Raw genomic sequence first — 11944 nt, 5'->3', positions numbered from 1 at the left:
TGGGATTTTCTGGTCCTAATTTCAAAAAATTCTGCCAGAACATTGAACCTACTCAACGTTCTGGTGAAATCCGCTCTGCAAACATTGCCGTCTATGGGGACGGCAATGTCTGCGATGTCTTAGTGCAGATTGATCCAGTCAGCGCTGGCTGTGCTTGGAAGCTTCAGACAGAAGTTTTCCATCTGAAGCTTTGCAAGTGTGAACCAGACATTAAGGGGTACTCCGCTGCTCAGCGTTTGGAACAAACTGTTCCGAACGCTGGAGCTGGTGCCGGGAGCTCCTGACATCATAGCCACGCCCCTAGCAACCAATCAGTTCACTTATTTTATTTTTCAGAAGCTTTTTCAAAAGTTAAATGTGATCTGGTTGGTTGTTGTGGGAAACTGGCCAACCTTTCCTCTGCACAGGCTTTGATAGATCTCCCTCAATGGGTATATTTACATAGGAAACATCTGTTGATTTTCCATTTGGACTTTGCAGGTAGAATATATTCAGCATATTACAGTACCAGCAAAGTGGATCACATTTTAACAGATCTAATTCAAGGTGATCCGTAGTGTAAACCTCTCTCCACAGTCAGGCTGCCATAAACCAGTAAGGGACAGACAATGTCGGAGACACATGCAAATTCTGTACAGTCAGGTACACAGGTATGCTCAGTACAGAGATACACACATGCACGCTCAGTACACACATGTACGCTCAGTACATTCAGGTACACACGTTTGCTCAGTACAGAGACATGTACAGTCAGGTACACAGGTATGCTCAGTACAGAGACATGTACATGCTCAATTCCGTCAGGTACACTTAGTACAGAGACACATGCATGCTCAGTACAGAAACGCATATGCGCGCTTAGTAGAATCACGTACTCATGTACACTCATACAGAGACACACACATGTACGCTCAGTACAGTCAGCTACACACACAAACTCAGTACAGAGACACAAACTTTATATTTGTTTTGTTTTTTTATGTTTAACCTGTTGGAGGACATACCTGTATGCCCTGGTCGCCTGGTACTTGGCATACCAGTTCATACATGTACGTTTTGAGTCCCGTCGATGAAGCAAATGCAGTAGCTACGCTCACTTCATAGACTGTGGGACCCACCGTTTACTCTTCAGATGCCATGATCAATACTAATCACGGCATCTGAAGTATGTGGGGAGCATACAACACTGCAATTGCGGAGTTATGATGGCTGCCAGAGCTCTGCTCACCTGGTCCAGGCTGGCTGCTGTGTTCTTCTCCACTGGTCTGTCATCTGGCAGACCAGAGAAGCAGATAACACTGATTAGTGTTATGTCTGTAAATAAGCTCCTCCTCCAAATAAAAATGAAATTCCCCTCTTTCCCCATTTTAGCCAAAAAATAAATGTAAAAAGAAATCAACATATGTTATCGCCATGTGTGAAAATGTCTGATATATGAAAATATGTTAATGATCCCGTACAGTGAAAAGTGTAAACTTAAATAGCATAAGATGCTGATTTTGGGTCACATCGCATCCCACAAAAAAAAAAAAAAGTAATCAAAGTTTCCCATTCCCTTCCTCCCTAGACTTGAAGTATTTGTCTTGCAGCCACAGGACAAAGCTGAGTTGATGTACAGAGTGAACAAGTTTAGAAGCAGGAGGGGAGGAGAAGTTTATCAGGAAAAAAAAGGGGGTTGTTAAATAAGATATATATATATAAAGTTGTTTTTTTTTTTTATATTGGCTTGCTCTGTTGAGCTATGGTGAAGTACTGTGTGCTATGTGAATAGACTTCATTCAGCTATGGTCTCCTTTCCACTTCTCGTGGCCCTTTTACCTGAATTAACAGGCTACAATATTGTTACACTCCTCCTGACACATGGGACATAGGAACAACTGTAGGGTACGTTAAAGGGGTTATCCAGGAATAGAAAAACCGAGCTAATTTCTTTCAAAAACTGCTTCCTCTCTGTCTCCAGGTTGGTTGTGGTTCTACAGCTCAGTTCCATTGAAGTGAATGGAGCCAAGCTGTAATACCACACAAAACCTGGGGACAGATGTGGAGTTGTTTTTGAAATAAATCATTCTGTTTTTCTATACCTGGATAATCTCTTTAACATGTGCATATTTTGCCTACCGAATGACTTCAATGAGTAGCAAAATCCACTGTAGAATATCTGCAGAAAAATCTGAACGTAGGAACGTACCCTAAGGGTACATTCGCACATGCATATTTTTGCTGCAGATTTTGCTGTTCATTAACTCCAATGGTTAGCAAAATCTGCTGCAGCAGAAATATGTACGTGTGAACATACCCTAAGCGTACATTTACATGATCTGCTGTGGAAATTCAGCCACGGATTACGTATGTGTGAATGTACCCTTAGGGTACGTTCAGACGAGCTGATTAACAGCGTATTTTACGCTGCGGATCCGCCGCTGAAGGACCTCTGTATGCTGCCTTTACGTGTGCCTGCTCGGAGCGGCAATACGCCGCTACATGCAGACAAACTGAAGCTATGTGCGAGTCGCTGCGCATGCGCGGTGTACTTACACACATCGCGCCCGCTCCCCCTGCTCTATGAGCTAGGCAGAGAGCTGATGCGATGTGCGAGTATACTGCACATGCGCGTGGCAACTCGCACATCGCAGTTTCTCTGCTTGTAGCGGCATATTGCCGCTCCGAGCAGGCACATGTAAAGGCAGCATACAGAGGTCCTTCAGCGGCGGATCCACAGCAAAATATGCGCTGTAAATCCGCTAGTCTGAATGTACCCTTAGGCTGGATCCAAAAGAATTTTGAAATATAAAAGGAAGTGCTAAAGCCCCCATACACATAGCAGAATTTCTGACAGGAATCCGGTGAAAAATTCAGCTCAGAAATTCCGATGCAGCATACTCCCATTGTTTTCAGTAGGATTCTACTGTACCGTGCACATCAAAATTTCCACGTCAAAAATGTAAATTTCGGACTTTTCAGCAAGAATGAACATGTCAATTCCTTCTGCAGAAACCGATTGGATTGCAGTCTACGGAGATGGGGCTTTTTCAAGTAGTCCTATCGCCAGGCTTTTTCTGTCAGCGCCTGCTGCCTACAGAATGTCTGGGCGAAATTTTCTGGGCGAACATTCTGCCGTGTAAATGGTGCCTTATTATTCTTCTTTCGGCTGGATTAATTTTTGTCTTATCTCAAAAACTGCAGTAGCATTAATACAAAACATGACACCAGCCAAAAATGTACAAATAAGATCCGTATATTATAGTAATACTTGCCTCTTCTGAATTAGGTTTTGCTGCCAGATCTTCAAGACATCCTATATTTGCTAGGATTGGCACTATTACCATGCCTGTCTTTAAGTACAGAAGGAGGAAAATGTTAGATGAGGCACAACTGAAATGCAAGCATTAACTATATTTCAATTGATTTCCCCTCTTGAATTCGCATTTTGGGTTCTTCCAGAAATCTCTATAAATTTGCGCCAACAGTGTGAGAATGGAGTTGTCAAACAGCTTGGGTGAGATTTATGAAAACCTGTTTAAAGGAACAATGGTGCAGTTGCCCATAGCAACTAATCAGAGCTCCCCCCCCCATGTTTCAGATGCCTTTGAAGGAATAGTGATGCAGTTGCCCATAGCAACCAGATTGCTTCTTTTTAAACAGGTTTCTCTACACAGTTATTGATAAAACTTGTGTAATGGTTAAAGGGGTACTCCGGCCCTAAGACATCTTATCCCCTATCCAAAGGATAGGGAATAAGATGTCTGATAGCGGGAGTCCCGCCGCTGGGGACCCCTGCAATCTTTCATGCAGCACCCACTGCTGGAGGCTTCGTGTCTGAAGGGTCACTACTACTGGGCCAGAGTATCGTGCTGTCACGCCCCGTGCCCTCAATGCAAGTCTACGGGAGGGGGAGTGACGGCCCCCATCGGCGGGTCCCCGCGATCAGACATTTTATCCCCTATCCTTTGGATCCTTTTAGGGCCGGAGTACCCCTTTAAAGAGCTAAATTTTATGTACATACAGCATCCTCATGGTATGTGGGTTTGAATTTGGCAGAAAATAGAAAATCATTTCAGATATCATATGTTTTAAGTGAATTTTACAAATTCAACTGCTGGTAAAAAGTGCATCTCATACTTAGCAGCAATATTTTATGTTAATTGAATAACCTTCACTGGGCTACTAAGGCAAAACTGAGAGGTCAGTGATAATCTCCAACAAGTTGTTGCTGCATGTCAATATCAGCCTGGTGTTTTTATTCAACCTGAAATGCTGCTGCTAAATATGAAGGCACCCTTCACCAGCAGAGTTACCAGCAGGCGTACCTTTCATATCCCACAAAAAAGGTTGTTAGGCTGCATTCACACCACATTTTTGCAATACATTTCCCGTATCGGGTTCTTGATGAAAAACAGATTCCTCAACACTGTACTAAACTGTATCAAAACGAGTGTACACATTTTAACCCGTATACGGTTAAAAAAAACGTATATACGGTTTGAAAAGTGATGTCCGGTTGCATCTGTTTTTAAGAAAAAAAAACGTATACATTTTTAACTTTTTACTCCATTATGAATAAAGTTTCACTTGTTTGATTGAAATTCCAAGAAAAAAAAAAACACTTTTGGCGTGCACTGCGCACGTGCAAAGTCAAAAACCGTACGGAGAAAACGGGATGGAACTGTACGCACATACGGTTCTCTACGGTTACCACTGACTCCCATGTTTTAAAAAAAACGTATAAGGTTTCAATATGGTTTTTCACCCGAACAAAAAACCGTGGTAGGCTACAGTTTTGGGTACGGGGAAAAAACGGACAAAACCGTAAAAGACGCAAAACGGATGCAATTGGATGCATCGTTTGGCATACGGTTTTCAATGTAGAGTCAATGCATACGGTTTTCAATTTGAAAACGTATACGGGAACTGTATTGCAAAAATTTGGTGTGAATGCACTCAGCACCTAATCCAGATCATGTGCATATAATTTTTATGTTTTCAGCACCTATAAAAAGAAATTCTAAAAAGGTTGTTCAATACATGTATGAAGTGTAAAAAAAAAATGCCCCTTTCCCAATAAAACACTGTATTGTCATAAAAAAAGATCAAAAACACAAATCATATATATCTAATAGAAACACAAAAGAAAAAAAGAAGGCGCGCACCTAGTGCAGATTACTTAGGTAAAATAGAGTTAGAGTAAGGAGAAGAGCCGTAGAATTGGCCCATTACCTTGCGATGTTATGCTGAGAGCATAACATCTACTGTAGCGTGTGATTGAGAGAGCAGCCTCTAGATCCCTCCGGTCATCTGGTGCAGGAAACCGGTAACGTCATAGCGAGTAGAGATAGGAAAGAACTTCCAAAAAACGGGACATCAAATAGGGCGCTGCAGCGTGTCCGGTTTCAGGCTGGACTCTACAGTGTAGAGTCCAGCCTGAAACAGGACACGCTGCAGCTCCCTATTTGATGTCCCGTTTTTTGGAAGTTTATATCTATACTCGATATATAAAATAGGTATTGCCACATCCGTAATGACGTGTACTATATAACTATAATGTAAATTATCCCGCACGGTGAACACAGTGAAGAAAAAAAACAAAAATGCGCAGAATTCGCCATTTTTGGTACAAATAGCGGAATAAAAAAGATCAAAAGGTAGCACATATCACAAAAATTATACGAATAAAAAGTACAGCTCATCCCGCAAATAATAAGCCCTCACTCAATGGTGTCGGATGAAAAATAAAGTTGTGGCTGTTGGAAAATGAATGGCAGAAAAAGAATTTTGCTCAGAAGAGGAAAAAGAACATAGAATGCTATATAAAATGGGTATCGCCATAATCGTACTGACCGACATAATAAATATAACATCACTTTTACCGCACAGTGAACGCCATAAAATAATAATAAAAAAGCCAGAAATTTTCCAGTTTTTCACAATATTTTAGAGTATTTCACAAAAAATACTGCATGTGTCAACAAAAATGCCCCACTTATATAAAGTACAATATGTCACGAAAAAACTATCTCAGAATCGCTCTGCTCAGTAAAAGCGTTCTGGTAAAAGTTATTACCATTTGAAGAAACCCGGTCAAATAAAAAAAATAAAATAAAAAAGAGCCTGGTCATTAGCCCCTTAAATACCGAGCGTATTTCCATTTTTGCACTTTCATTTTTTCCTCCTTACCTTTTAAAAATCATATCCCTTTCAATTTTGCACCTAAAAAAAAAATCTGATGGCTTATTTTTTAAGCCACCAATTCTACTTTGTCATGACATCAGTAATTTTACCCAAAAATCTACGGTGAAACCCCCCCCAAAAAAATCATTGTACGGCAAAATTGAAGAAAAAACACAATTTTGTAACTTTTGGGGGCTTCTGCTTCTACGCAGTACGTTTTTCGATAAAAATTACACCTTTATTCTGTAGGTCCATACGAATAAAATGATACCCTACTTATGTAGGTTTGATTTTGTCTTACTTCTGGAAAAAATCATAACTACATGCTGGAAAATGTATACGTTTAAAATTGTCATTTTCTGATCCATATAACTTTTCCGCATACAGGGCGGTATGAGGGCCGTGATCTGAAGTTTTTATCGGTACCATTTTTGTATTGATCGGACTTTTTGATCGCTTTTTATAAATTTTTTCATGATATAAAAAGTTACCAAAAATACGCTATACTGGACGCAATTGACCATCCGGTTTAATTAATGATATATTCATATAGTTAGGACATTTACACACTCGGAGATACCACATATGTTTATTTTTATTATGTTTACATATATTTTTTTTTATTTGGGAAAAAGGGGGTGATTAAAACTTTTAATAAGGGGTTAATGGGTGTTTTTTTTTTTCTTTACTTTTTATTCAACTTTTTTTCACACTTTTAGTCTTGGGGGACTATAGGAGGAATCGTCAGATTCCTCATACAGATCAATGTGGTTTCATAGATCTGTGTCCTGCCAGGCTTTATCATTCTCAGCGCAGCAGCCAGCACAGGAGGAGAGGTAAGCCCTCCGGCTACCTCAGCAGTGGATTAACCCCCCCCCCCCTCCCCCGCGATCGCGCTGTGGGGGGCGATCCACCCCACTGGACCACCAGGAATGGTTTAAATGTCCCTTTAGACACCGCAGTCAACTTTGACAGCGGCATTCTAAAGGGTTAATAGCCGGCCATGGCAATCCAATCGCCGCATGTCGGCTATTAACGCCGGCCCCCAGCTACAGGACTCAGCTGGGGGCCAGCTGGTATGGCGCGGGCTTGAGTCGGGAGCCCGCACCATACAACAGTTGCCGTCTCAGGACGAGCCGGCTCGTCCTTAGACGGCAACCGGTTAAGGTAAAAAATGGGTCCGTCCTTTAAGGGGTTAAGGACACAGTTGTTTTTTTTTTTACATTTTTGTTGTTTTTTCCTCCTCACCTTCTAAGATCCATATTTCTTTTATTTTTCCATCCACAGTCCCATATGAAGGCTTGTCTTTTTGCAAGACCAATTGTACTTTGTAATGACACCTTTCATTTTACCTTAAATGTATGGCGCAACAATTTAGCTTAGTTTGGTTTTTAAGCAGTGCACTTTACAGTAAAACTGACATGTTCTCTATATTCTGTGGGTCAATATGATCAAAATTATACCACGTTTACATGCTTTACTATTATTGTACAGCTTTAAGAAAAAACAAAAACAAAATTAGTAAGTTTGAAATCGCCCTATTCTGACCCCTATAACTTTCTCATTTTCAGTATACAGTTCTGTATGAGGGCTCATTTTTTGCACCGTGATCTGTAGTTTTTATTGGTTCCACATTTGTCTATATGTGACTTTATGATCACTTTTTATTGACTTTTTCTGTGATGTTATGACTAAAAAGCAGCAATTCTGGACTTGGAGTTTTTTTTTCCCATTTTACGCCATTTACCTTATAGGATCATTAACAATATATTTTAAAAGTTTAGACATTTATGCACATGGTGACACTTTTTTGTAAAATGGGAAAAGGGAGATTTAATTTTTTTGGGGGGAGGGGCTTATTCACAGTTTGAAATGTTATTATTTTTACTAACTTTACATTTTTTATATTCCCATAGGGGAAAAGCAATCACTAGATTGCTATTACTGTTCAGTGGGTACAAGTAGGAAAAAGTTTGATCAGCTCAACACAATGCTTCTCCTCTTGGTAACAGAGATTGGAAAGAGAAAAAAGGGTAGATCCAGCTCCCGTTGGAGAAAAATCAAAGTAAAACATAAAGTGGCTATCAGTTTTTAACATGATTTATTAAACGTTAAGTTTTACTTTGATTTTTCTCCAGCGGGAGACGGATCTACCCTTTTTTCTCTTTCCAATTACTGTTCAGTGCTTGCACATAATCACGGCATCTAAAGGACCAATGCCGGGGCAACGATCCCTGATGTCCACCACTACTGGCGGGTCCCTGGCTCCTGTTAGCAACTGAAACTTGCATGAAGCAAATGTACATACTGGTGCGTTAAAATGTACATAAATAGACTTCTATTATGTCAATGTAGTCAAACTTTGTCACTTTTGGCTACATGTTACCTGTACAATTTGCTTAGATTTTTTTGTGGTATAGAAGAGTACTGCACACACCATTCTTTTGTACCACAAAAAAATCGGTACCTCTTGTATACGATAGTTTTATTATAAAGTGTATTACTGATGTGGTATGCAGTATGATGTGGTAGAAGTGTACCTATGTATGCATTTAAAACAGGTCTGTTTTTTGTTTTAGATTTCCAGGGTCAGGAACACTGCTGCCAATTGCCGACAGCTACAGAGTTTCCCAAATATAAGGTTTCTCTGGCTGTGCAGACAAAAAAACCCTGGAGAGGCAAGTATGGTTTGCTTTCATGTCGTCATCATCATAACAGCACCACATGTGATCACCCCAATGATACTAATAGGAGAGGTCCCATACAATCCCATAATGTTTCCTGTTCCTATGAGAAGCATTAAGGTTTACCTCTCTTGGTCCCAAGGCTTGCAGCGGGGTCAGTTGAAGCAAAGCAAAGGTTGATAACGTTGGTTTCCTCTCTCAGCATGGACGTAACATCGGGTTGTGTCCCCCTTGCAGGATGCCTCTCTGGCCCCATTTTTCCGCTGCATTTTAGGAGTTTATGCAGCAGGGGAAGTAAAGATGCAGAGATCTCAGGCGCATGCACGTGTTTTCCCTGGTCTCTTCTGGTCCAGCGCATGTGCGTAACATCACAGATGCGCGCTGCATGCTGGGATTCATAGAGACCGGAAGTTCAGTCCCCAAGATGGGGCCAAATTTACAAATAAAGCTTTGTGGGGCGGTGTCAGATATAAAAAGATGATCTCTATGTGCTCCTCCTCTCTGTCATAATGGATGTGTCTGCCTCATTTTGAACTGAGTTTTGTATCTGCCCCATGGTGGGGGGTTAACCTGCTTTTGGGGGGGGGGGGTGTTACACTGAACTTATGGGGGTGTCCTTTCTAAGGCATTTGATACTGTGCAACACAGGTAAGTACATAAAATGAGGATGCTGGGACTAGGGGAGAACACATGTAAATGGGTTAACTGGCTCAGTGAGTGTGTTTTTGTGTTATCGTGGTTGGGTGACAGTTACTAGTGGGGTACCATAGGGGTCAGTAATGGGTCCACTTCTTTTTAATATGTTTATTAATGATCGTTTAGTGGTCATTAGACCTCTAGAGTAGAATTTCTATATTTGCAGATGACACTAAACTGGGTAAGGTAACCACCGCAGAGGAAGATAACATAATATTACAGAGGGATCTGGAGAAGCTGTAGGCTAGGGCACAGACATGGCAAATTAAATGTAAGTGAAGAAAGGTAAGGTTTAGCATTTGGGACATTAAAACAAATGTGCAATTATGCGCTAAATAGTAACACACTGGTTAAAACTACTACCATATCGGTGGACAGTAAGCTCAACTTTACTGATTAGTGCCAAGCAGCTGCTGCCAAGGCTGACAAACTCAGGGGGTGTATCAAGAGAGGCATAAAGGCTCGTGACAAGAACATAGTTTTGCCTCTATATAAATCATTAGTCAGACCACATATGGAGTACTGTGTGCAATTTTGGACACCTGCATAGAAGGACATGGCTGAACTGGAAAGGATGCAGAGGAGAGCAACTTCATGGTATATGATGATTAGAGTACCAAAAACAGGTTATTTAGTGTCTTAGGGGTGTTTTTTCACAATGTACAAATATAGTCGGCCCTGGAACGGAAAATACAGCGGAGAAGCACAACACGGAACGGGACCAGGTAAAAATCGTTATCAGTGTCACCTGAACTACCTGTCAGGTTAGTGCAGGTGACACTGATGACAGATTTCATTCAAACCTGCTTTTCTGACTAAAGTAGTGGCAAATTTTCACTGATCACAGGAAATCATTCTTCTAACATGTTGTAATACTCATACCAAAAAAGAAAAAACATTCCATACACTGGATGTTAAAAAGGACTATTCTTCAATACTTACAGCAGATTAAAGATTTGAGGAAGGATTCAAATCTTTTAATCCAATGTTAAAAGGGTACTCCCCTTTTTTTTTAAATCAACTGTTGCCAGAAAGTTAAACAGATTTGTAAATTACTTCTATTTAAAAATCTTTACCCTTCCAGTTATCAGCTGCTATATGCTCCACAGGAAGTTCTTTTCTTTTTGAATTTCCTTTCTTTCTGAGGACAGTGCACTTTAGACGCGTTGATCAACTTTGAACACCGCGTCTAAAGGGTTAATAGAGCGCAGCACAGCGATCAGTGCTGCGTGCTATTAGCCACGGGTCCCGGCTGTTGCTAGGTGCCGAGCCCGACCCACCATGACTGCGTGGCCCCGCGTTATAAAAAGGGAGAGGACCCAGAACGTACCGGTAGGTCCTGGGTTGGGAAGGATTGTTCCGAGAGAGTGGTGGTCAATGATTCCTACTCTGATTGGTCCCTGGTTATTAGTGGTGTACCCCAAGGTTCAGTATTGGGCCCGCTCTTGTTTAATTTATTTATTAATGATATAGGGGATGGGATTAACAGAAATGTTTCTTTCTTTGCAGATGACAACAAGTTTTGTAGCACAGTACAGTCTATAGAGGATGTGCATAAGTTACAAAATGACTTGGATAGACTAAGTGTCTGGGCATCCACTTGGCAAATGAGGTTCAATGTGGATAAATGTAAAGTTATGCATCTGGGTACTAAAAATCTGCATGCAAAAATCTTCATGCACGTATGTCTTAGGGGGGGGGGTTAAACTGGGAGAGTCACTGGTAGAGAAGGATCTCGCTCCTGAAGTCTGTGCGCATGTGCTGTACTAGAGGCAGATGCTTGTCCGCTCACTGCCTCTAGTACAGCACGTGCGCACTGAGTGCATAGACATTGGGAGCGAAAGCTCGCTCTGTCAATTCAGGACGCAGCGGCGCGCTCACGTTAGAGCCGACGGGACGGGCGCATGCGCTGTGGATGCACTGTGTAGTAAGACACAGTGCTGGAAGGCAGGATAGGCGTGGCGGCAGAGGGGCTTGGCAAACTCCAAGCCACGCCTCTCCGACTGTCCCTGACTTTTGGATAAAAGTTTTTTATTAGCAAGAAAAGAAGAACAAACAGCAATAAAGGTATGGCTGCAGTCACCATATAATCATCTGGAACACCATTATAGTGGTCTGGGGGGGGGGGGGGGGGGTCAAAATATGATGACAGTTGAGCTTTAACGCACCGGTGAGTGCAGGCGGTGATGAAGACAGGACAGAGCTCCTCTCTGTACACATGTTGTGAGCACATCTACAGTATTTGTGCCTATTTAATCTGCTGAGGTTAATTGCACATAGTTTTTGCGCTCTCTTCCATTTTTTTACTTTCTATATTTGAATCGTATTGACCCATAGAATAAAGAGAACATGTCAGATTTACCATAAACTTCATAAAAAAGTAAACCCTCAAAAAGTCG

The 11944-nt window shown here is 41.3% G+C and overlaps 1 protein-coding gene across 2 annotated transcripts in view; it reads right to left on the bottom strand.

The window, feature by feature from the left end:
• The window catches only part of NUDT8 (nudix hydrolase 8), a 30428-nt gene that overhangs the window by 1931 nt on the left and 16553 nt on the right, over positions 1–11944 (bottom strand). Inside the window, exon 4 of one of the 2 annotated variants that reach the window (XM_056531151.1) lies at positions 3255–3332. The exons of the other annotated variant lie outside the window; for it this stretch is intronic. Coding sequence (XP_056387126.1) covers positions 3255–3332 — 78 coding nt within the window. The remainder of the gene's footprint in view (positions 1–3254; positions 3333–11944) is intronic. 2 annotated transcript variants of the gene reach the window in all.

This window comes from Hyla sarda, chromosome 7 (genome assembly GCF_029499605.1).
Source record: "Hyla sarda isolate aHylSar1 chromosome 7, aHylSar1.hap1, whole genome shotgun sequence".
In the NCBI taxonomy this organism is placed as follows: domain Eukaryota; kingdom Metazoa; phylum Chordata; class Amphibia; order Anura; family Hylidae; genus Hyla; species Hyla sarda.
Note: the sequence above shows the minus strand (reverse complement) of the source record. Positions and strands in the feature narration are given on the sequence as shown.